A 26,373-nucleotide genomic window follows, 5' to 3' on the forward strand; every position below is an offset into this window, starting at 1 on the left:
CAATGGGTCATGCTTTCCGAGGTGAACAGATCCACACATGCCTCTTCAAATATATGCCAAGTCCTCTGTAAATCCCAGGACTCCCCAGATATTAATAAAAACCTCAACACTGGAAAAGATTATCTAAAAAACAAGCATGTTGTGATTGATAAAGAGTGGAGGATGTAGGTTTTCTCCATTCGGAACATTTTCAACTTATTCACACAAAACAGACACAAAGACGGAAGTAGACTTTTCAATTTTATTTCTAAAAAGATCTTACATGCTTTTATTTAAAAATCAAAACTATTATTTACAATGATAAATCTTAATAAATATGTTCTCCCTACTGGTGTTTGAGGGTTGAAACATATTTAGTAAGCAAAATACGGAGGGGGTGTGTCCACCTCTCTTTTGCCCACTTCATGTGGCCAAACCCTCACTTCTAAAGGAAATATGGATTAGGCATGTTAACAGAAGACAAACTGTAGACAAATAAAGAGAAAACATTTCCTTTCAATATAATGATTAATTTAGAGTGCAGTCTAATAATGTTTCCCAACAACTATTTCAGCTCCATTTGATCAGTTGACCTTTAACTCTTGTCAGCTATTTTTCTGTTTTTTTTTACAAACTATTGAAGAATTTTACATTTACACAAAAATGTCTCCCAGCGATTGATAGTGGAAACATTTAGGGTACCAAAAAGAAAAATATATATATTTATCTTTCCAATAATAAAGGCTTTGGCTGTTGTAACCTTTTCTTCATGTGCGTAATTTGCCCAATATAGTTGATTCATGCCTCTGTGTTGGTGCTCTGCAAAACCCAAGTATAAAATTATACCCTTTCTTTTTAATCTACAGTACAAAGTTAGAAGTAAACAGTTTTGTCAAAATCAGAATCAAACAGCCAGTGTTAAAGGATTTATCAGACATGTTTGGATAGAAAACAGGCCAATGGGGGATCTCAAAGCACAGGCAGAGTCCAGTGGTGGAGGCTGCAGGCTGCAGGCAGCGCTAAGTACCACAAACAGTGGTGGTGGTGGATATACACAACATAAATAACGACAAAGGGAACAAATGTGAAGACAGAAAGGAAATATATGGAGAATCAGACGAGAGAAAACCTGTTCCCAGACAAATCCTCTCCTTACCAATAACCATAAGGAGATAAAGTAGAGATTATTTTAACTTAGTGGGTTTTAAAGTCAGAATTTCAGACACATGGTTCCAGGGTGGGAAGCTGTTTTTAGGAGGAGTGGAGGAAGCGGTTGAAGGCATTGTAGGCCGACTCCAGGTCAAACAGCATCTGGCGCACCTGGTTATCATCCAATTCGTCTGAGGCCGACATGCTGCTGAGGGTGGTCAACCTGACGAGATAAGATCAAGAAAGATGACAATTAAGACAAAACGTATATCGTATTGATCCCAGTGGAGATGAATTGTGGTTTTAAAATGCAGATTTGTCTTGAAGCGGTGTAAGTGAAAATTACACTACCTTTCATGATACTTTAAGTAAAAGTTCTAATAATAATAATAAACGTGATAGAGTAGAATGTAAATCTATCACTGCCAATAGAAGCTCTGCTCCAACATAAATAAATATGAATAAAGTTTTCTTTTGTTGTGATGGTTGCACACTAGAAATTCCCAGAGGTCTGACACTGCTCAGCTGAACAATCAAAGGTGAACTCAGACTACGACTCACACTCACCTGTAAAATCTAATGGAATGTTTTGGCCACTCCCTTTCCTATTATGAAGTAAACATTTCCCAACAATGGAGAACAAGAGCACAGATAACTATGACCTCAGCAATTAACATAAAGTCAAATTAACACCTAATGTAAAGTTTTGACAACAACAGGACTTTATAAACTTTCCAAATGAACTACACGTGTCAGAGCTGTTGGACTAGTAAGTATATGCGTGTCACAGTGACTAAATTTACATACAGTAGCAAAGCACCCTGCACTGAATTTGCATTAAGCTTTACAACATAAATACTGGGGTGTCCATTCTAACTGACCAAAGGCTGACTTTGTCCTTAGCCTCTGAGTCTGGAGGCATGTTGCTCATTCTGTTCATGGTTTCCATCAGCTCCCTCAGGTCTGGCTGGATCTGGACCAAAGGAATAAGAAGTGTCAGGTATCCACTTAAGTAACCTGTATGGTAAGTCTGCCAACAGTCTGAAGGTTTTCATTTACCTCATCCATGGCCCTGATCTCCAGTCTCAGCTTGTCCATCACAGTGATGAAGAGCTAAAGGTTGGAAAACATGAGAGAAAGTGAACAACAAACTCAACATATTTTCAAACGAAGACAAGTCAGCAAAAAGAAGAAATGTTTTTTACTGTCAACAACAAAAACAGGGCTCACAACCTTTGCTGGTACCACACTATCTGTCCTCTGATTTTATTTGTTTGTCTGATTGTATGAGCTGAGTTAAAAGTTGGCAGTGGTCAGAGATGGCAACCGACAAGAGGATGAGCCAAATTAAATGAAAGCACTTCAGCTACTCTCTGATCAATTTGAACCCAATAAATCATTCAACCAAAGACAGGACTGGAACAATTCATCTAAAACAAGACTCTAACAGACTGTTTGATATGATGGAAGAAAGAGAGGACGTACAGAGACAATGTCTGCAATGCAGCGGTTCAGATTGCCCTTGTCATCTTTGATGGTGATTGGCCGATCCTCCTTAATCCTTTCCATGGCGAGTGGGCAGTCGAGCTAAGGAACAACATGACAAGATCCGTATTCAGGTAACATCAGATAAATAAAATCCATCTAAAAATATTGGGCAAATGGGTCAAACGTGATCTGCAATCAGAACTCACTCTGTACTTCCTGCAGAAGTCGTCGATGGTGCCCACGTCAGATCCCTGCACTTGTTTGAACGCAGCTTTATACTGAACCAAGAGTCTGGAACAGGAAGCTGTGTACCTGAAACAGAAACATACACACAACAATTAAAAACATATTATCAAAGTCATGAGTGGTACTCTGTTCAACTTGTAAAAACACCATATTAAAAATACGTATAACTTACTCATTAGGTGTGACACAGTCTTTGATGTAAGCCTTCTCCAAGGCCTGCAGGGTCTTGACGACAGCAAACAACTCTGCCATGTTATCAAACCTTTAGGAACAAGGTTAATAAAGAAGCGTTACAAAACTGGCAACATGAACCCCTGGGTAACACTGTGTTCAAACAAAACAACTGGAAATGTATTTCACACTTACTTCTCTCGTTCCCTTGCATTTTTGTATAATTTAACTTCCTGAAAAAACATGATTTGAGGTTAAAGACTTTCTCTGGCTTACAAGTAGAATATCAAAAGTATTTAATGAACCCAATCAAACATTTCTTGAAGAAACAACAACCTTATAAATGGTAGGATTGATAAGAATAAACAAATTATAGTTTTACCTCATATAACTCAGGTTTGTTGGCCGGAGCTGAGGGAAAAAAAATAATTACATGTTTTGAGAAACATTTATTGTTGAAAATTTGATGCTTCTAAAATCTGATAACCTAAATTGAAGCTAGCAACCTTATTTGAATGTCTTACCTCCTCCAACAACTCCTGACACTGGTATCCCGTGGAACATGATGCTGATGTGTCAGATTTATCTGCAAAAACAATAATGTAACTATTTGTCAAATAACGGATAAATTATTTTGACCAAAAACAACCAGTCAAATCTGCATCAACTGCAAAACAAGTCTTCATCTAGGACAGTCAAACACTCAACCATGTATGAATGAGTTTTCCAAAGTGGTTAATTAAACTTAGCTTGAGCTGGGGGGACTATCACTATTATTTAATGTCAACAAGATACAAGAAGAGCAGAGTTAGATGGCTTACAGTATGTTCTTGGTATTATAGATTATTTCTAACACCTTTGGGTCCGACTGATATCAAAAAAAGGTACAGCCAGTCAATGTCACCCCCAAAAGTTCAAACTTCATGAGCCCATATCTAACTTATTTGTGATCTGAGGGAGAATTTAGGTTCCATGGGTATCTCACATGACCAAATCAGCATAAAACAAATTCCAACAGGTCCAATAGTCTGATAGATTTAGTCAATCATAAGCGAAAAGTCCAGATAGTCCTCAGTTTGTTTGTCATTCGAGAAGATGTATCACTGTTTTCTGTATATTACAAGCAATATAAAGAGATCATGTCGGACTTCAGGAAGTCATAATGTGCAGGTTTGACAGTTCAGTCAGTTAGACCACACATTAATCGATTAGTTAAGAAAGTAATCGTCAGAATAATCAATATTGAAAATAAGTATCAGTTATGGCCTCACTCAACCCACAGTTGTAAAGGTGCAAATCACATATTCCTTAATCGCTGTCATTCACCCAAATAAACAGATCCACTGAGGATTTGAGTAAAACCCACCAGCTACACACAGATTACCGGTTTCTAGTGTCCTGTTTTGTCGAACTAGCCCGAAGTTAGCTTCAGATGCTAGCTCGTAAGCATTTCCTTTGTGATTTAGAGTAGCTCGGACCCACAGTTAGCTTCTTGTGGACAACAGACTCTGTACTAGCGAATGTAAGTGATGGAGGAGTTAGTAAACCCGTTCAAAATTTATGTTACTTCAGTATCAGTGATTAATAAGAGGAATAAAAAGACACTTAGCTCACCCCTTCGACAGACTGCTGTGACGCGATGTAAACACACCCTCGTGCAAGGACCCCGGCACACGTCAAAATATTAGGTGTTCACACTGCCTGACTAGAAATCCACACTTTAAAAAGAAATAACATTATTGCGTTGAAGGGAATTAGTTTATTTTAAGGCAATTTGAATGTAATGTTTTTGAAGAAGATTTTACAGTAAATATGAATTTTTAAAAAGGTTTTAACATATTTTATGTTTTTTACACAGTCAAACGTCAGCGGCAGCCCGTCGTGAAGGCGCCAGACTCAAACAGAGAGAAACACGGACGAGTTTCAAAGCGACCAGAGAAGATCAGAGTTATAAAGAGTTAAACAGAGTTATAAAGGTTCACAGGGAAGCTGAAAACCTCCACTTGCCACGTTCAGGTCAGTTCCAGTGTCTTATGGTTTCATTAATGTGGGAAACCGAAGTAATGGCGTGATGTTTGATCGTTGAACACCACCTAGCTACTTGTGACGTTAGCTAACTGAGAGCTAGCACCGGTCTTGCAACTGAGAACTATTATGTTTTGAAAGTGTGAATTAATAAGTTGGAGAAGTCGCTAAAATATGTTATGAAATTAGTAACTTTAATAACGTCCAAACAGTCTCAACAGCTATAACAGAAACGTGTTATTGCTCCTGATAAATCCTGGAGTGACCGTTTTCATATGATTGTATAGTTAATTTAATTCACTTTCTCTGTTATTTAATTCACTATAGAGCTTTCATTCGCTCCCCACCATGAAGACCTCCAGGCCAGCTCTGCAGACCACTACCCAAGAGGAGTGTGGGGTTTGGCTGGACACTGTGCAACTCAAAGGAAAAGCCAAACAGGTAAAAATGTGTAAGCTGCTGTAGAGATTCTGCTCAGACCTGGTATTAACATTCGGAAGGTGTATTTCATTATCCCACAGTAAAGCAGTGAATTACTTTGTTTAACTACTTGTACACAGTATATGTTTATAGAGCGCGCAATAGCCCTCGTATAGGCTACACTATATAACTATTTACAAGTAACATTATCAAAATTCTGTCATGCTATTATTACTCCTCAGTGTTTTAGTGAGACCATATTTCATTCTGCTCATCTTTCATTTCAGAAACGTCTCACCCGACGTCCCATTTCTAAACTGCTGAACCCCTTTGCTGAAGGTAGTGGATATAGTTTGGCTGTGGCTCTCAACTTCACCCAGACTAAAATGGAAATGCCCAAAACCAAGCAGAGCTCCATATCAGCCTTCTTCACACGTCAACCCATAGGTAAGTCGTCAAAACGGCTGGAATCAGTCTGTGAAGAAAATTGTCAGAAGGTGGTAAAGCTGAAGTAGACTGTTGACTTGCTTATAATTTACATTTGCTTTGTGACAACTGAATGTTTGCTTATTCCCTCTACCAAAAGTTCCCAATGAGAAGTCGACTTCTGAGGAACCAAACATGGATCCGGTGCAGATCTTCTCCTCAGCATCAACCTCAACTACTCCTGTTGTATCAGGGACGAAACGAAAACGAGGAACACATCTTGTAAACTCTGAGCCTGGTGTGGATCAGGGATGGGAAAGTGAAAATGTGACCGAGCCGCAGGCAACACTGTGGCTGGAGCAAGATAAAACACCTCAGAACTTGAACTGTCAGTCTGAGGAAGAGCAGCCTGAGGAGTTGAACCCACCTCAGAGTAAGAGGAGGTTCACTGACACCTCCTCATTACCAGAGGACAGTCAGCCTCTCCCACAGGCATGGAGTCAGGACCCACTGCTCACCTTCAGCCAATACTCTGACAGTGAATCTAACCTGTCTAATCGGACAAATACAACAGGAGAGAATGTTGATGACTGTTTCCTAAACAGTCTTCAAAGTGAGGACGACTCTGGATTTCGGATGGATCTGAAGGGGAAAACCTCCACTCAAAAATCCTTGAAATATTTATACTCTTCTCAGTTGGAGGATGAGAAAGAAAACAGCAGGTATTTGTTTTCTAAGTCCCCATGTAAGCGCTCACCTTTCTCTCAGATTGACCCTGTTTCAAATAATGAATGGACGGAACCAAAAACTGCATCACCTCAAAAACACATCAAAGATCAACTGTGGAATAAAGCTGAGGATGATGAGAGCAGCATCTCACAGTTCAAGTGGACAAAACCAAGAAGTGCACCCTTTAAAAAACCAGCAGAAAAGCAGCAAAGCAGAGAAGCTGATGAGGACAGTCTGGCCATGTTGTTTACCCAGGACTCTGAGGGCTTCAGGGTGATAGCACATAGAGGTCTGCAAGTCAGGAGTCCGCTCAAAGATCCGAGTAACTTCAGCACTGGGGTTGTGAGAACTAGTTCTTACAAGTTTTTGGCGGAGGAGGACCAGGAAGATGAGATGCTCTTTACTCAAGACTCTCAGGGAAATAGGGTGATTAAACACTGATGACAGCATTTGAAACACCAGGAGTCTTACTGTATGTGGATATAATACTTTCAAAAAGACTTTTCATATTTGTTCCATCTCCAATGTGTAAAACAAGAACATCTGAAAGTTTCGAGACGGTTCTCTCTGATTCTCCTCTCATTTCATCTTTAGATCTTTTGTATTTCCTGTAAGTTTCCCCCTGTTTATCATGTTGAAATTGGTTTCTGCGGTACTATGTGTATTTTATTTTTTGGTCTCTATGACACTGAGATGTCCCACAAGGTGCAACTTCTTTTAGCAATTAAAAAATACAATCTCGAGAAATTGCGGTGGCACTGCTGACTTGAAGACCTTGAAGAAATTAAATACAATTAATATTTATTTTATTTGGTCATTATAATTATATTCATTCTTGAGTTATGGAATGTGCGCAGTAAGGTAAAAATGTTATATGTTGTAGCGTGTAGAAAAATCAACGAATCATCAATGGCAGAATAATGAGAAACTGTAATGATAAAGAAAATGGAAGCGGGTAGAAGAACATCCAATCAATAACATAAACAAGCCAGAAGTGGGAGTTTTGATTTTATTTGAAAAATGATCCACAATTACATCAAATCGTCTCCATGTAAATTAAACATTTTGAGAATCACTAGTGGTGGACATCTTCCCTATGCTGACGCCATATACTACGTCTTAGTACAAAATAGAGTGGTGCACACAGATTATAATAAAGTGTAAACGCTACTGTCTGTATTTTAAAGGCACACAAGAAATTAGAAGCTTATTACTTGTTTTTTAATTTGTTTAGACCAGTTGAACATTTATTTTAGATTATTTTTTCATTTCTGGATGTTACTCTGCACCAGTGAAACCTATGGCTTTAATGCAAAATACACTGAACACTGTTCCATATAACTTCACTTAATGAAGCACTGACTTGACGACTGCGTGTTATACATTTAAAGTGGATATTAAAATACACATAGACATAGTCCCATGTTTGACTTGGTCTATGAAAGTTGTTCATGTTACACACTCTAGCTCAGTCCTGTTGACTAACGTTATTGCTGCTGTGGTCTAATCTGTAGTTTAGCTCTTATACAATAAAACAGCCATGTGTGTTGATACAGTGCAGTCAGGTATATTTAAGGTATAGTGATATTGTGATGATTTCACCAGTTACTTATTTATCACAATCAACAGCTTCAAAGTGCGATAGAAGTATTTCATGAAGTAACGATTACAGCGACAGCGATTATACCGATAGTGTATGTTACAGTGCCAGCGAAGTTCACTAGATTCACAGGGACGGACAGATACGTGTACATTTATTTAATTTGATGGTGGTGAAGATGATGGAGCATCAGATCAGCCTGCGATCTCAGTGGGCTCTGTCACCAGTTTGGAGCTGCTCCAAACGGTCTTGAACTGCTCCGGCACTGGAAACTCCCTCTGTGGAACAACCGAGAAGGAGAAGAACTTCAAATTAAAATACACACTCAAAGGTGAATAGTCCCGCCGCTCGTTCTTTATCTCAGACACTTACATAATCGTCATCTCCTGTAGGAATCAGGATGTTCATCTCAGAGCTCTTGGCGCTGACGATTTCACAGTTCAGGGAGTCCTTGCTCAGGTACACCTGGCAGCCCTCCGTCTTGTTGATGGAAATGGTCGGGACTGTTCCCAACACCTGCAACAGAGAGAGGAGTCTCAGCTGTACTGTATCTGGTATAAACTGTCAAATCTGTAATAAAAGAGTTGTTATGTAAAATGTTCAGGCTCCATCTTTAATATTCTCTGCCAATATATTGCCTCTGCCAAGGAGGTTATGTTTTCATTGGCCTTTGTTTGTCTCTTAGCAGGATTACGCAAGAAATGAGGTGGAAGGGTTTGGGCCAGAGAAGAGCCCATGTAAGTTTGGAGCAGATTCAATTAAGAATCTAAGAATAAAAAATTGCAAGATAGAATATTTTGTATTTTAAACTTTTTCTGGGAATTTCTCGACAGATCGGGCACATGTACAGTTCTCGTATCTACAAACAGGCGAAATCATTCAAGCAGATTGTGTGAAAATTATGTGTACGTGGTATTTGTTTCCGATCTCAATACATTTATATGCAATATTTTGATGAAGTGGTCCCTCAGCCTTTTGGTGGTACACGCTCTCCAGGCACCCTTCTAGTTACAAATGCTCCACTCACCTGTATCTGGATTGAATTGGAGTTGATGATTTCCACAATCCCAACCACATTCTCAAAAACTAGACCCAGCTTCTTGCAGTTGTCTGAGGAAACAAAACACGTGGACTGATGAGAATTATAGTGAGAGATTATGAATATAAACTCACCAACATTTTCTCCGTTTGTTTGGAGGAATCTCACCTATGATGATGGAGTTAATTTTGCCCTTAACCTGCAGGGTGGAGTTATTGCAACCGAATACGTAGGCCACTTGTTTCAGCTCCGTCTCCTCAATCACCAGGTCGTGTTTCTGCTCAAAGTTCTCCTGCAACAACAGATTCAATTAAAAATCGGTGGCGTAATATTTCAAATGTGAATAAAGGGTATAAAAACCCTGAAAGATGATGTTAACATGTCACGCACCACCCTCCATTTCTTCCCCTCCAGCTCCAGGAGCGGGAGTCTTTTCTGGACGGCTGCTTTCGATGAGGCCGCAGCCCCCGAGGATTTTGTTTTGGTCGGTGAAGCTTGAGAGCGCAGATTTGGGTTCTTGTGGGTCTTCTGGTCTTCTGACACACGCTTCAGACCTACAGACATAGAGAAGATATGTATTCACATACAGGAACATATATGGGATTTTAAGAAAGTCTAACATCCCCCAACTCTACCTCACTTATCCGAGGAATTTTCAACCAAACCAAACCACTACTTTTTCTGAATATTTGAAAAATTCTTTAAAGGTTCCATTAAATATTTTGTAAACTTAATCTCCCTACGATATTCTTAGCCCATTTTAAGTAAACTTGACTTGTTAAGTATGGTGCCTAAAGATATTTATTCCAACACATTTCGGAATCATTCTTAAAAAAACATGAATTTAAAGTTGTGTAAGTGAAACCTCACAAGTTCCCATAGATATTATCGAGGATATGACCTTTGTGTGGCTACAGCATATTGTAAAACCATGTTTACAGCATTTCTTGCTGACAAATACTATCTATGTTTAATTGTATGGTCACATTTATACCATCACTACGACATTAGTTAGTTTACCTGCACAGATACATGAAAGTAGTTTTATATCAAACACTATTTAAGTGAAAAAAGTGACATCCTCTGTTCTTATGCTCTTAATTTCCAGTTCCTGAAGTGAACTGACCTTTGGTGATGTCCATGCCCTGGTTGAGCTGAGCAAACAGAGCCGAGTGCGGTGCCGCCCCATTCCCCACCTGAGGCTGGGGGTCCTCGTCCATGAAGACCGGAGGTGGGCCGGGGGGAGGAGGGGGAGGTGGCGGGTGGCAGGGAGCACTGGGGGTCTTGGGGGAGTCAAGGAAAGAGGGAGGAGCAATGGGGCCCTGGGGCAGGAAGAAAAAGAAAGATCCAACAATAATGTGGTGTGTGAGTCTTTCATGCAACACACACAGAAAACACAGAGGCAACAGGTGTTCTGAGGATAACAGCTGCAGGTGTACACACGTCCAGCAGGGGGAGTATTGCTTTGGGAATGTGGGAAAGCTGCGGTGGGCAGTGATGATGCTGTTTTACTCAGGACTTAGTGGTGTTAGCGTGTGTGACTGAGAACAAGGAGAATACGAGAGAGGTTTGAAAACATTCCCAGATGATGGGGGGGAACTTTTACTTTACTTAATGTTGTTAAAATCCATCTTATTCCTGCCAGCAGCACACAAACTGTATTTATTCTGTGCCTCGGTGATGATAACACTGAATGAAATATTTATGTATAATGGAAACTGGCAGGATGGATGTCTTTATACATTATTCCATGCACATATTTCATGAGTTTGGATACACAAGGATCTGTAGTTGATCTCAACAATGAGCTGAAACCATGAATTGATCATGAATGAATTGCTTTTTACTAAAATATCCTCTGGATTCAGTTTCGCACACTCTCATACACACACACACACACACACAAACACACACCTATCACAGGGGATCAGAGGATTGAAATGTCACTTCAAACACTATGATTCCATCTGAGGCTACTTGACCTCGGACACGAGGCACATGTGTAGTACACATCATGGATGAACAATGCAGACCTGTTACACTAAACAGCTCAGCACATACCACTGGATTAACTGTGTGTGTGTGTGTGTGTGTGTGTGTGTGTGTGTGTGTGTGTGTGTGTGTGTGTGTGTGTGTGTGTGTGTGTGTGTTGGTGTGTGTCTGGATGTGTATGCCTGTAAACATTTCTGACTGCTTCTTTGTTTTCATGTGTGCATTTGTGTGCAGGTAGAAAAAGCACCTAAATATCCTTTTTGTTGAGGCGTCGTCTTTAAAAAATGGATTGTATTTGTCGATTCTTTTGTCGATCATAAATAACAACATCTTATATCGCTGGCTACTGTTTCATTTAAAATCCTTATACATTCAAACTGTAAGAGTAACACTCAAAAAACATTTCCCACGGCTTTGGTCCTGATCTGAAATGATTGATCGAATAGTAAATAATGAACAAAAAACGCAGAAGTCTCTGTTTCAAAAGTCTCTGTATTCACAACCATTCAAACATTTGAATACTCAATTACACTTGTTGTTGAAATGAGACGTTTAACGGGGGTTTCTCCGAATCTGATTGTTTTTAAATTTGGTAAAGTTTAACGAAATATTTCACGTCTTTTTTAGCGTCTGCTCTGAGGAACTAATGTAATCTGGTAGTTTTTGTGTGTGAATCCACCTCCATATGTCAGCCTGAGCATGTCATAGTATGAGCGTGTCGCTAACCCCCCCCCTCGAGCAGCAGATGACGGCTGTGCTTGCTGGGGACCAGCCCTGCAGTTTGGGTTACGGCCCAAACTGCGTGTGTACACAGGCTCTTTGTCGGGGGGGTTCCTCTGTGAAGAAAACCTCCATTCAGGCAAACCCTGAGGACCACCTGTTAGCGCCACACACTCCCATCCTTGTACGCACATGTGCACTGTGTCGCTCAGACACACTGCAGGGGCGACAGCTGACACACACGCAGTCACTGCTGGCTCTCAAGTTTCTGCAGAAAACACACATGGGAGCACAGTTGTTCACCATTATTCACAGTTCCGGCTTTAATCATTTGATGTCGAGTTCAGCAGGTCGAACGTTTTTGGGGGGAGATGTGCAAAGATTGATTGCACTGATGTGTGTGGGGAAAGTTAATACACAGCCAGAGGACAATAGGCTTACATCAGCATAAAGCCTGGAAAACAACAGTCAGGCTCTAACAAAATGTCCTCTAGAGGATCACGTTTCAATTGTTTAATCCTTTCACACTCATTTTTGAATTTGGTGATGTGTGTGGAACTATTTATTCCTGAACAAGCACAAGCACATTTGGAGAAAGCCTAGTGGGCTGATTTCCCCATAGACTGTATGAAGATGGACAACATGTACTTTCCCAAAAGAGCCAAAACATCTCGATTGTCACCTGGTGGATGGCTGCAGTATACGTCCTAAACCCCACCTCCTCCATTTCAGTGGATGGGACATGTGCCAAACTAATAAATACATGTCAAACGGTAAAAAAAAAGTCCCAAAGATGGTTTCTGTCATTTAAGGTAACTCAGATCACACGGACATATAAGTGTGAATATTTTGGCTCCATTTTCAGAAAATGGGAGGAAGTGGAAAGACGTCGTCTATCTTTATATTCAGTCTATGGTTTTCCCCCGTTTCTATTCTTTATGCCGAGTTGAACTTACCTGCTACTGCCTGTAGTTTCACATTGAGTACACGGACATTGAGGTATCAATCTTCTCGTCTAACTCTCAACAGGAGAGCAAATAAACGTTCCTAAAGTGATCACCTACTCCTTTAAGAAAGAAACTGCAGCACAAGCTTCTCAGCCAGGTTCCACCGAGCGAATAAAGACGAGAGAAAGACTCTCGTAACTGACAGGAGGAGGAGGTCAAGTGTGCGCCGATGGGATTTGGTTTCGAGTCGTCCTCGTAATCTCTGGGATCCGGCGAGTGTGAGAGCAGAGACATCCATAAACAGAAGTGAGTGTGGAAGTGACAGGGGCTTCGTGAGGCCTGGGGGGTGCAGCCACCGAGGAGAAGCTCGCTCATTCATTCATGCTCTCTGCAGCGGTTTATGTAACCGCTCGCTCCATAACTAAAAATGGAAGTGCACGCAAAAAGTTCATTTGAGCTCTGATATAAAAATATCACGGCCTGTGAATGGAAACTCAATGGAAACACAGCTAAGATAATAAACAAGTGGCTTTAGGAGCGATTTCTTGTTTTCAGGCTGATGTGTTAACATTTAGAGAAGATGAACGCTGAAGGACCAAATGCAACGTGTTCAGCCTTATTCTTTAAGGAGAATGTGTTGTTAAATTGTAAAACTAATTTAGTATTAATGATAAATTTAAGTGTTTGATTTGAACAATAAATTTAACACAAAAAATATATACGCCTCTGTACTCACGATCTTGCTCCACTCCAGGCCTGTGGTGTGGTGCTGCTTGATGAACGACTGCATCTCGGTCCAGATCGACAGGTAGGAGCGCACCCAGTCAACATGGCGTCTGTCGCTGGGGGGGAGCCGGGGGAGGGTTGATGGTGGGAGGAGGTGGGGGAAACAAATACATAATATTCAGATGAAAGGAGGAAGGAGGAAGACGAGGGAGGCAGTCAAGCAGGAGGAAGGCATTCTGAGTGCTGGTGTGACATTAACAGGGGACTGATATCTTTGAATTTGTTGGGCCTTAGTGGAAGTGGGAGCTCTACTAATCTAGTTTTAAATTTTTTCCACAATATCACACTGTGGAACGTGAAAATGCTGTTTTGAATTTGTCAAGGTTTACATTGTCAGAATAGAGACTGCTCTGGTTCATCTAAAAAAAACCCCCGAACAAAACAGATATCACCTTCATGACATTTGCATCATGGTGCTGGTGAAGATGTACTAACGTTTCTTTGTAGTCCTTCAGAACTCTGTTGGTGTAGAAGGTGGCGGCGTCGTTCATCTCCTTCACGTAGGGACCCGGCTTCTGACACTGAGAGAGACGAGAGAGAAAGATCTTATCTCAACGTCAGTGTGACACGACCCCTGTGAGGCCGAAACTGTCCATCATTGACCTTTGGTGAAAAGTATCTGTTTATCATTCGACTTTGCATTTGGGGTAAAACAAACAGAGGAGAATCTCGTACTTAAAGGTCTGAGTCGGACATGTTTAATAAGCCCTGTGTGGAAGAGCTCCTGACAGCGACATACACTGACCAGAGCCAGAGCCAGAGCTTCTATTTAAGAAGTGAAGAGGAGGGATTATGTTCTTTATCTAAATGATATTCATCCAAGAAGTTAGCGGGAGAGTATTGGAGGAGGGAGAGAGAGGAACAGACACTGAGTGTGTAAGGGAGGAAAAAACTCCACAAGTCGAGTTTATCTATAGCTCTGACTCTCTTGTGTTAAATGTATAATATTTAATGTTTAGTTGTGGTTAGTTGCACATTTGAATCCAACTTAAATCTGGGTGACTGACAGGGACATTCACGTTGTAACAACGTGTATTATCCTGAATGTTCTGTCTTTTTGTTCACCAGGGGTTAATTATATTATTCCTCACCACAGCGACCCAGCCCAGCGCCGGGATGCTCTCGCTGACGGCTGACACGTGGTTAAAGAAGCTGCTGCCGCGGTTACGTTCCCTGAAGTTCTGGATCTCCTGGATGTGCTCGGAAATTGGCTTCATCAGGTCGTGCAGCTCCATCTGGGAAAGAAGGAAGGAGTCAGGAAGAGGAGGATGCAGGAGACGAGGAAGAGATGCCGGTGACAGAGGATGGAACAGGTGAGGGAGGGAGACTCGAGACTGGGAGAGTGAGTCCTACAAACATCATGTTACATTTAAACCAAATCATAAATAAACCAGATGGCAAGAGAAGCACAGGAATCCTTCTTTTGCCTCTTTTGAATACATAATACCCAGATGCTTGAGATACCCTGCATCGTTTACCCTGCTCCCAGCTCCATGCAACCAGTAATTCCTAAACAAGGATACGGGACAGTAACTAATTTTATTAGCTGGAGCCTTTTTCCACTGGATCTTCCAGATCAGTACAGCTCAGCCCCCAGCTCACCCCCCCCCCCATCACTTTGTCCCTGCAAACATTCCTCGGTTCATGGGGAGATCCCTCTGGCCTTGTAAGGCATACCGCTCCGCCAGTGTTTACAGTTTACCTATCACACATATACTCTCACACACGCACACACACCCACGAACGCACGCACACAGACTAACACACACAATTAATGCAGGAACAGGATGTTTCATTGGAGAATTGTTGCAGCAGCCTTCTGTGTTCTGATCTCCAGTGAACTGGATGCTATGTGAAACATTTACAGACAATGAGCCTGTGACAAAATAGTTTCTTTATTCAAATCGGAACATTTTTGTGTATTTCTTTGTAAAATATACCTAGTCTGAAAAATGCATAATACGTCTGCTTCTGTAATTGCTTGTTTGCAAAGACGCAGAAGAAACTTTCAATTTCAACAAATTCTTCCCTCAATCAGATGCACATGATCTCCATAAGCTGGGATAGACGGGCCTTTCTCTGCTTGTCCAGCTGCTTTATTATTACTAAATCCAGCTAATGTCTATGAGGTCGTGTGTGTGTATCCCCCCCATCCAGAACAGATTCACCTCACTACGGTCAATAGGGATGTACTGTCTGTTCTGGGTATGAATATAGGAACTGGGCATCGTCTTTCTCTCAGCTTTCTCCATCTTAATTAAATTTTCATCTATAATTTCTGTTTTTGTGCACTTACTCAAATTATCACGCAATTATTAATTTAATATAATACAGAGGTATTAGCAGGAAATCTACTGCAAAGGTTAGGCACAACTGCCCATTTACATTGTATATATCATTATATGTAGTTAAATAAAAAGCTTTAATGACTCCTTCAGATACAAACTGCACCACCCTTCGGTTGTTTGCCCCCACCAACTGGTGCACATTTTATCTACATAGTTATATTAGGTCACTGTGACCTTTGACCCGTCAAATCAGTTAATCTTTGAGTCCGGGTGACTTTTGTGTATTCTGTGAGTCAGTGCCGGGGTAGAGTGTGGACTTCCCCCCCATTCAGTCGAGCTACGCAGATAGAAATAAGACAGAGAATGACTGGAGGGTGCACAGAGGACTTATTTAAAAAAGGAAAACCTAGCCCATATTCCCACATGCTCGATAACTGAAACATTCTGGCAATTAGCAGAGTTGGCATCAAGTCAGAGCTGCAGCCAAGCTTCTATTTTCCACAGAAGACCCTTCTGTAATTTTGGGAGTTTCCGAGGAACTATTTACATTGATGATTTTGTTTGAGGGTACAGAAGTTCCTGAGAACAGATACATCGACGACTGTTCTAAAGAACGATGGTGTTACACTGAGCAGCTGTGAGATGGTTCCTGTGCTGGTGAGACTCTATGACTACCTCATCAATTGTATCATCAGGAAACTAAATCCAGCAGCTCCATTCCCAGACTGTTACTGCGCAGACTCTGGCTCTAAATGCACAAGATGGCGCCGTTCATAAAAGTTCATGAACGCAGACAGAAAGAGAACAAGCCTACAAAGAGATCAAAAGTGGCGGATCTGTTTTTTTTTGGATGGGCAGTGAATGAGCTCAGCGTGTTACAACAGCACATCAGTGTCTGAGGCCTTGACTTCATATACGAGCAGTGGATCAAAGTTTGAGAGAGGAGAGGGCGACAATGGAGCTGCAGGAGGGGTTTTAACACAATGTGGACACACACACGCACACGCACACACACAAACACACACACACACATACACAAACACGCACACACTCACACACACTGAGGTAATGGTCCAATCTGAGGTCACATGAGAGTGAGAGAGCAAAAAAAGTAAGGGTCTCTTGATTTCTCCTTGTCTCACACTCTATCTAACTCTTACACACACACACACACACACACACAGACACGCACGCACACACACACACAGGCACACACACAGACACTGACAACAGGCTCAAATATAGAACATGCCCATAAAAAGTCAGAGAGCACAACAGTGCTACGCTGGAGAGAAAGGCCAGAAGTTTGAGAGCTGTGTGTGTGCGTGTGTGTGTGTGTGTGTGTGTGTGTGTGTGTGTGTGTGTGTGTGTGTGTGTGTGTGTGTGTGTAGAGAGAGAAAGGGGGGGGAGGGTGCACTGGCAAGAGTCAAATACACTTTTCTTCCTCTGAACCCCTGATTGAGGACTACAAATATAGACATGAATGAGGAAGGTCAGCAGACGTGTGTGTGATGGTTTGTACCGAGGATTTGTGTGTGTGGGGGATATTCTGTGTATGTGTATGTGTATTCATAGGTTTGTGTGTCATGTTGACTGTGTGTGGAAGGATGATGTCCTCAGCTTGCCTCAGACATCATAATTTCTCTGAGGCGTTTTTTGCTCTGCGAGAATCTGAAAAGTGACTCTCGGCTTTTTCATCCATGAACTCGTCGAAATTGCTTCACATGACTGGACTGGAAAGTATGTTGATTGTTTTGTTAGCAGTCGTTAGCGATCATTTTGTTAAGACTTTGACAGGGCTAATGCAGAATTCAACGTCATATCAAAGTGACTGTAATCAGCAGTGAACTCTCTCTGGTTCAACCTCAGCTACTGCCAGGGTGCATGCAGAGGTGAAATAGCTTTTACAGCCTGTGACTGCATCTACACCAGATCCCAAGTTGTACTAAGTAAGTGTTCGTGTTAACACCAGGATGTAACCATGACAGAAAAAACACATTTTCTGAAAGTGCTGATCAATAAAAGTTTGTTGTGCAACAAAACTGCTTCTAAATATGGATATCTGAGGACAGCCTCAGTTCACCCTTTAATGCAGGACTGACTCGTGTTGTGTAGCTGCTTTCACACATGCACTGAACTCCAAGGAAGAGGCTGAGGATTATCGTGGGACTCTCTCCGCCTGGCCTCCTCGTATAAAGTCTGTATAAAGTCAGGAGAATTAAACATGTGAAACACGGCAGGGGATTCATCGCATGCTGATGGGGGTTGTCTGCTGCACCCGTCTGCTCCACCTCTCGCCTTAATAATGCGGAGGATTTGTTGCTGCTGTGAACGTGGAGAGAAACTCCCATTGTGTTGTGCATGTGTGTCCGTGAATTGGGTGAAAAGTCCGGACCCAATACTCCGGACTTTACCCTCAGTTCATGTCTGTGAGCGACCTTTGTTTTGGAGGCTTCAAATGAAACGCTGCCCATTCACTTTGGATGGGGTGACGTTTGGAAGGCGGCAATGGAGGCATCAGGAAAAGTCCCATGATGCTACTGGGCTCTCCCAACAACAGCCAGACGACAGCCATTCACTACCCAACATCTTTATTAGTAATCAGACAGAACAAACATGAATCCAGTCTCATATCTACACCTTCATGTCTTTACACTGTTGAAGAAAGCCGGAGTGTCTGTGAGGCTAACCGCTGTGCTGCCTGACATTGACACGTTCTGAGTTTTTTTTCCCACAGCTCTGACCCTTTGGTGCAAAGACCTACTGATTAAATATTATTATGACTGTAAGGTCTGTGGCTGTGTGATGCAAAGCTTTCATGGCACTGTCTTATCTGATCTGTGCTGTTGCAGAACTTAACAAATCTAAACTGGAGACAAACGTTTTTGTTTTTAAATCTCAAGTGAAATGTGTTGGGGAGCAAAGTGACGTAGACAAATCAAGATATTTTCCAAGTTTATCTTTTGGAATTACCCAGTTAAGGCATATTACAGCTCCACTTCTCTCACACTCCTCTCCTGGGCCAGCAGCCCCCCCCCCTCTCGCTCTCTATCTATCTCTCTCTCTGTAAAGCCCTCGCTCTTCCCTTGTTTGCATTTCTGACAATCACTGAACGCTCTTTTCACCGTTTCTCCACCAATGACCTGACAGACAGGGAGTAATCACTTCCTGGTGGGCTCTCTGGGCCCTGTAACACTCACACACACACACACACACGCACACACACACACACACACACACACAAAACACAAACAGAAGGCCAATGGGATGATATCATATCAGCTCTCCTCTCTCTCTTTCTCTCTCACACACACACACATGCACGCACACAGCTCTCTCTCCCACCCTCTTTTCTCTCTATACGTGAACATGTTGGGAATGTGTTGTATTAGCGTTTTCTTAGTCAAAGAGCAGAGTAATCCCTCTGTGAACAGGCCGGCCTGCTGGGGAACACAGGAGGGGAGGACACACACTGACCCACTGGACTCTGATACTGTTCTTCTCGCTGCTAAGCTGCTGTTACTTGTGCAACATCTGATGCACTTTGTATTTGAATTCCACAATAATCACACATGTGGTTCATCCACTGCAACCGCCTGTACTGATTTGTTTGTTGCAATGTTTCTCAGTCAGCACAAACAGCGTCAGCCAGTGATGATGTAAAAGTTAAACTCTTAATAACCTTAACTGTTGCCTGCAACTGGCAACCGAGTTCACGTACCGCATAGTTTTCTGGGGTCGTTTTGTGCTTTTATTAAAGGGAGACTACAATCAAGAGAGATAACAGGAAATGACAACAGAGACAGTTGGCGATTGACATGTATCAGAGGTCTCCACCCAGCCCCAGACCATGGATGCTGCAGTTCATGGTCAGCTCCTTCAAACATAATGTCACCAGGGTGTTAACTCTATTGTTTTACAGTCCAGACTTTAGAGTTAAAGGAATAACAAGCACATTGGCATGAGATTAGGGAAATGGCTCCAAGATCCTTTTGTAAATCCCAAATACCTTAAAAAGTAGCTGGTTGCTCTTCAGCATTTTACTTTTATGAACCAATACATTTAAATACTGTAAATGTTTTTTTGCAAAGATTATCTCAAGGTCACAGCGTACCTAACCATCAATGGGTTTCTATGGCAATTACCTTTGCAGGTTGCTGGTGTGTGGCAGCCATTTTGAGGAAAGTTTTCATAGTCTGCAGGGCATCGTGCACCATCTCCGCCTGTCAATCATCAAGAGTCAGACACAGATAGATTAGGATGATAATAAACGTAGCATCACACATTTCATGGGTGTTATATGGTGCCTGTTGAATTTGGCTGCAGTTCCCTGAAAAGAAAAGATTTCCCTCTTTTGCCAGTTTATTATTTTCCAATAAAACTACAGCCGGTAAATCTGTCTGTGCTGCACATACAAAAGCGAGTATACAAAACAAACACACACTGAGTGTTTGGGTAAGACCCAGCCAGCCGTGTCCTGTGCATGCTTCTGTGTCAGTGTGTGCGTGTGTGTGTGTTTGTGTGCGTGTGTGTGTGTGTGTGAGACCTCCAGTTGTGGGCCAAGGGAACCACCAGGGAGGCTTTGTCCATAAAAGGAGCTCTACAAACTTAAAGAAACCACCTCTGGCTCTCACTCACATACTCGTGCAGTGATGGGACACAGGCATAGAAAGCGTCTTTCGAAGTACAGACAGAGAACTACAAGCTTTCTTTCTTTTCTTTTTTTCACATTTCGGGGGGGAATTTCTGTCCGTCTGTCTTTACCCCTCGGTTTTGAAGCCCTCCCTGTTGTGTTGGATTTATTCCAGCGATAAAACACAGCTATATTTGCCAGCTGGCTTGACACAAAACACACAATCCCTCTGGGAGTGCGGGTCATTACCAAATAGGAAAAGGTGCTCGACTAGCAACTTGATAGATGAATGTAAAGTCAAAGTTCAGTCATACTCCCATCCTTGGCTTTGTAGAGGACAGGAAACCTTTGCTATCACACACACACACACGCACACACTCACTGCCTTGTTTCTACGTTTACACCAAAGTCCTTGATTTCTTTCCAAAGCTGAACATATCTAAGTAAGATCCTGTTTGTTTAAAAATCTACGTCTCAGGAAATAGTTGGCAGAGAGAGAAAGTGCACAAGCGCACTCTACCTTTGCAGAAGAGATCAAATGAGCGCAGATTCTTACAAATCTGAGTTTGTTTAGAAATTAGAATATGTAGAATACTTAATGGATTTTCAAAGTCTTGCAAAATCTGGACTATCACAAGGGCTTCATGGAGCAGAAATAAGAACAACCAGACCCTTTCATCTGGCGCTCTGTTTGTCTGCATGTCTTGAGAATCATTTGTCCTATTGGTTCCACACTTGGCCTGTGTACTGCTAAGGGCCCAGTGACGTGCAGTGTCGGATTTGGTGCGATTTGGACAAGTGATCCTTTCTATTATAATGGGCACTGCACTAGTGTTTTAAAAAAAGTTAAAGTTAAATTCCAACAAAGTGGTATTCATCTTTTTTTAAGTTGTATCGTTCCTTCGAAATTGGTATGAGTCCCCCGTTCAATAGTAACTGTCATGAGCAATAGACCGACCCCCCCCCGCTGCTGCACTGTAACTGCAGATCACTACGACAGCAGCTGTGGCGACATCTGTCTCCAACAGCCGCTGCAGCATCTGTGTGTAAGTGTGTGTTGCTCTATGAAGTGTGTGTGGACAGGTGTGTGTCTACAAGGGATTCATCCATCACAAGATGACAGTTGTGTGGCAAGGAAAGCTTTTGTCATACACACACGAAATCACTCACATGTTTCTCCACCTCGCTCCCGATGGCTCGGCTCTTGCTCAGGTAGTCTGACACTGGACCGCTGAGCAGCAGGTTGAAGGCGTCCACACTCTGAGACGGGCCTAAGAACACAGAGATATCACTGCTTATTTGCTTGTTTTATGCTTGTGTGTGTGTGTGTGACCCCCCCCTTCAACCCTCTGAGTCAATGGTTAGTTTCAGACTTGCCTTCGTCAATGCCGTTGACGCAGTTCCCATTCGCCATGCCACTGGTCCCGTGCACGTTGACGGACATCTGCTCCAGACGATTCACAGCTCTCTCCAGCCGCAGCATCAAACCTTCCATAGTGACAAACCTGGACAAACAAAAGGGGTTTTTCAGTTTTGTGATTTTGATTAAATCATTTGGTCCTGAAAGATCACGACTGAATCCGCAGGAGGGGAACGTGGGATTCACTTTGAAACGTTCTCACTCTGCTGCTTCTTGTTTTCATAAAGCTGGACCATATCAGCAGCAGAGTCAAACTGAATATACAACTAAATATCCAGAGTGGGAAGGTTTTCATGAACACTGTCTCTGTGTGAGCCGTCTGCCACAGTCACAACATCTGAACCAATCACACTATTGGATTAGAAGAGGTAGAGACTGGGGCCGGGATGAGAGGAATGTCAGAGAGTTATTTAAAACAATTAAAAAAAAGTGTGAAAGGATCCTGGGAAAATACTTTATATAGAACACAGTAATTTTATCGACGCTGTAGATGAGACACAGACAGTTCTCTGTGTCCCGGGTTGTACATCAACCAGGAGATCCACTGATATTTAACTGTTTTCTTACATTTAGGAGCCTTTTAAAGGACTTTGTTAACCCCAGGTAAAAGGGACCTGCGGGGGGGGGGGGGGGGGGGCCCTACATCGAACCAACCCCCCAAAGAAGTACATGATACATGAAGGAAGTTCTAGTCCTCAACCAAACCTTTTTAACAGAAGGTAAGTGACATTGGGCCTCATCAGTGAGTTATTGAACTCTGCTACTGTCGGCGGTGATGGAACTTCACAAAGCATTGAACTACAGGTCCAGGTTTATCACTTTTTTGGGACCCCTGGAAACATTTCCGTTGTCGTTTTTGCTATTTGTACTACGTTAAGCTCTGTCGGCCACCGTACAAAAGCAACTGTATAACCTCCACGAACACACACACAATCCTAGTTTAGTTGATATGTGGAACAAGTCTAGAAGTGTGACCTAATGCCAGTGAAATACATTGAAGGAAACAGCACAGAGCACACAGATTTAACGCTTACCAGCCATACGCCTCACCATGAGGCAACACAGGCCTGTTTCCAATATTAATTAGTCAGCCGAGTGGAATTCAATCCAGGGAGCTGCTGCATGATTACACAAACTACTGCTAGGTAACACACTCTTCCTATTCAGGCACCTGCTACCTGTGTATCCAACACACAGCCCAACAGCTTGGATTAAAGATTTTTACAGGATGATGTTTAAAAAAACACCAGGAAGCTCTGGATCTCTGTGGCAGTGAGTAAACTCCGTATAGCCTGGATGGTGTCTCCTGTCTGTAATCTTTTAAAAATGATGTCCAGTAATTACGTGTTCCGAGCAGCCGACATGTCCTGATGGGCGTCAGCGGCTCATCTCTCTGGAGAAATCTCTCAGCAGTGCCAGATGCCTATCCCACCACTCAGCTGCTATTTCTGATCTCGTGCTCGCACCAGCTCTTAAAGGCAAGACCTGGAACCTGCAGGGCTGCGAGTGTGCTGATAACAAGAGATGGACCAACAATGTCAACTCTGCCACAGGAAATGTACGTGGACTGAGTGGAGTCAGAGTTTATTATGATGAGTTAGTTGTTTGTAATAACATCATTCATACAGGATTCATAGCTCATTTGTTTTATACATCTGTGTCAAATGTTTCAGCTGCTTCATTTTTAATTACAAGATATAAAAACACAACAGGATATCTTCTTATAACTCATAAACAAAAACCAGATGAAAATAATTAATGTAAGAGCCTTTGACAAACAACTGAGGAACATATGTATCAGATGGCTTATAAACTACAGAGTGAAAAGCTTGTGAGTCTGACTATAACATTTATCACAGCAAGCTGCCTTAAATGGCTCATAATGCTCTTTATTTTTGATCAATAAAGAATCCGTTATTCATAATTTACCAGGCTATTAATGACAACTTATATACTCTTTACAATTGAGGGTTACTTAATAGAGAGTGATATTCTGTGGTGCTGTGTGGTGCTTTGAAAATGTAATTTTATCAGAGCTGGAAAAGATTAGTTGATCTATCGATAAGTTGAACCACAGAAAAGTAATCTGCGAACGATAGATAATGATTCAAGCTCCCTTTACAACATTATATGCCAGCTTGGACTCTAAGAAATCACGATGGACAGTTTTCATCTGACAATGTTTGATAAACAGAATCATTAATCAATTAATTGAGAAAATAAATCTATACAGAAAAGCACTATGGTTACTCTTACAAACATTAAACCGAGGCCTTTGAATCAACTACTGTTTTTATCCAAAGTCTAAAACACTTCACTTAATCACTGTCTCGCTCAATAACAAACTTAATCTTTGTTTAAAATCCATGACACAGAAGCAGCCGCGGCAGCTGCATAAATTTTATTATAAAGCAGCCAAAATCGATGGCGATGTCTTTGTATTGCCATGGAGATTTCCATATTCATATAGACTTGATTCATCCACCATAGGAACTGAATGGGCAGCAGCTGGTGTGAGTTAAAGCCGGCTTGTTGCATCAGAAATACATAACTGTCGCATTAAAGTCTCAGGAATCGTTCATCTTTTTAAAAATGTCTTCAGTACTGTTGATGGTGACTGTCGCCTCCACGACACAAGAACATTCCTCAGTCTGTTCCTCCAGACAGGTGGGCCACAGCATCTGCCACACAAAGACCCCCGACCAACAGCTGAGAGGACCCACATGTCGCGGCAGAGTGGAAAAATATTACTGACTTCATCCTGACCTGCTCATGTCTACTGAACCCTGTGGCCTGGTATCTGATCTTTGGGGCTATATTGGGCTACAGCCCAGAGTCGGCTGCTATGGGCCGACTGTACTGTATGATATCCAAACACAGGTCTCCATGTGCTGCACTGTAATCTAGGAGCTTGGATAAAGGAACTCTCAGTACATAAATGCTTCATAAGATGAGTTATTGGTAAATGAACTGTACTTATATAGAGATTTTAAGTCTTGATGACCTCTCAAAGTGCTTTATGTTACAGTTTTTGCCATTCATCCATTCATACAGTGCATCTATGTGCAGCACTTGTTCTTTCACAATAACATACTTGTGACACAGCTGTCAGTACCTTGCCCAAGGACCCTGGAATTGAACCGCCAACCTTCTTGGACGACCTGCTCTAACTCCTGAGCCACAGTTGTTGGTTATGATCTCATAAACATGGTGTGGGATCTTGGTTTTGATTTAAAGATGTAGTCATTGTGTTGTTTCTGATTGTGGTTAATATTCAATAAAGAAAAGTCATGAAATCAGCTTTTAAGACAGAGCATTCCTTTTTTAGGTATGAGAAGCCTAGTAGCTTCTTTTTTTTGTAGCTTTTTTGGGGCACTTTGATCATATCACATGATCTTCCTCAGCAAATTGGTACATTCAAATTAATCTCAGAGCATTTGAGGACTTCCTGTCCATTTTGTTTTATGGTTTATTAGAAAGTAAAAGCTGATTTATTACCCTAAGCCAATGTGGTACAGGAGAAAGCTCCAGAAGCTACTAAATGGACATGAAGGCGTAATATCGATTTGTAAACTGGTATTTGGTAAACAAATTTACTTTGAAACCCCAAAAAGAGCCCACAATCAATAATCTATAATGCATAGCATCAATGGGTTGTTTGAATCTCATGATGGGTCATTACAGGTGTCTCATCCCACAGGGGGGTCTCAGGCCAAACACGTTCACGCCACAGTAATTTCACCTCCCCTCCTCACTTGTGATGCTTCATGGTGAGAAGCCACAAGCACCGTTACTCCAGAGAGAGAGAGAAGGTTTAGAGGCAAAAGAAAAACAGCATCAAACCAACACAGCGGAACCGGCGCGTAAACCCCCCCCCCCCCCGTGCCAGACCTGTCAGAAGAACGCACTGACGCACAAGCAGGAAGCCGGTGAAGATGACTTTGTTTGGACATTTTCTGCGCACAAACATCTCTGTGACACAGCACCACTGCAGCAGCGTACCCCTCCGCGCCCCGAAACACAACATTCAGCCCAAAAGAGCAGCTCGGTTCTGGGACATCTTACCTCCCTGTCCTCCTGGTCCGCAGATAATCTCTGGTGGGGATGTTTCTGTGTGTGCGGTCCTCTCCTGCCGCCCTGTCCCGTCACTCAGCTGCTCACAGCACCGGCACAGATCCGGGTTGTGTCCTAAAGAAGCACCACTGTGAACCTGAGAGCCGTAGCGCGCACGGATCCGGGGAGTGACTCGGTGCCGCAGTGGCTCCTCCGGGGCGCACGGACACTTTACTCCGCAGGCAACATGGCTGCTTCACAG

General features: G+C 42.2%; 3 protein-coding genes across 3 annotated transcripts; 1 reads left to right on the top strand and 2 right to left on the bottom strand.

Annotated features, from left to right (window-relative positions):
- Positions 1-227: 227 nt before the first annotated feature.
- Positions 228-4,687, bottom strand: vps28 (VPS28 subunit of ESCRT-I). The gene is made up of 10 exons (XM_061093041.1): positions 4,648-4,687; positions 3,558-3,619; positions 3,416-3,444; positions 3,229-3,266; positions 3,035-3,124; positions 2,823-2,928; positions 2,614-2,715; positions 2,188-2,241; positions 2,010-2,101; positions 228-1,351 (listed from the first exon to the last, which is right to left on the bottom strand). The coding sequence occupies exons 2-10, from the start codon at positions 3,595-3,597 to the stop codon at positions 1,231-1,233; spliced, it is 672 nt and encodes a 223-aa protein (XP_060949024.1). The 5' UTR covers positions 3,598-3,619; positions 4,648-4,687; the 3' UTR covers positions 228-1,230.
- A 259-nt stretch (positions 4,688-4,946) lies between these two features.
- LOC133026033 (aurora kinase A- and ninein-interacting protein) lies at positions 4,947-7,863 on the top strand. Its single transcript, XM_061092846.1, has 4 exons — positions 4,947-5,049; positions 5,386-5,499; positions 5,766-5,925; positions 6,065-7,863. Exons 2-4 carry the CDS (start codon positions 5,407-5,409, stop codon positions 7,072-7,074), a joined length of 1,263 nt encoding a protein of 420 aa, XP_060948829.1. The 5' UTR covers positions 4,947-5,049; positions 5,386-5,406; the 3' UTR covers positions 7,075-7,863.
- Positions 7,629-26,373, bottom strand: cap2 (cyclase associated actin cytoskeleton regulatory protein 2). The gene is made up of 13 exons (XM_061092845.1): positions 26,124-26,373; positions 22,016-22,143; positions 21,809-21,909; positions 20,151-20,228; positions 14,809-14,952; positions 14,153-14,238; positions 13,668-13,773; positions 10,399-10,594; positions 9,663-9,826; positions 9,441-9,564; positions 9,261-9,343; positions 8,606-8,749; positions 7,629-8,511 (listed from the first exon to the last, which is right to left on the bottom strand). Exons 2-13 carry the CDS (start codon positions 22,131-22,133, stop codon positions 8,428-8,430), a joined length of 1,428 nt encoding a protein of 475 aa, XP_060948828.1. The 5' UTR covers positions 22,134-22,143; positions 26,124-26,373; the 3' UTR covers positions 7,629-8,427.

The sequence above is a fragment of the Limanda limanda genome, chromosome 19 (genome assembly GCF_963576545.1).
Source record: "Limanda limanda chromosome 19, fLimLim1.1, whole genome shotgun sequence".
Classification (NCBI taxonomy): domain Eukaryota; kingdom Metazoa; phylum Chordata; class Actinopteri; order Pleuronectiformes; family Pleuronectidae; genus Limanda; species Limanda limanda.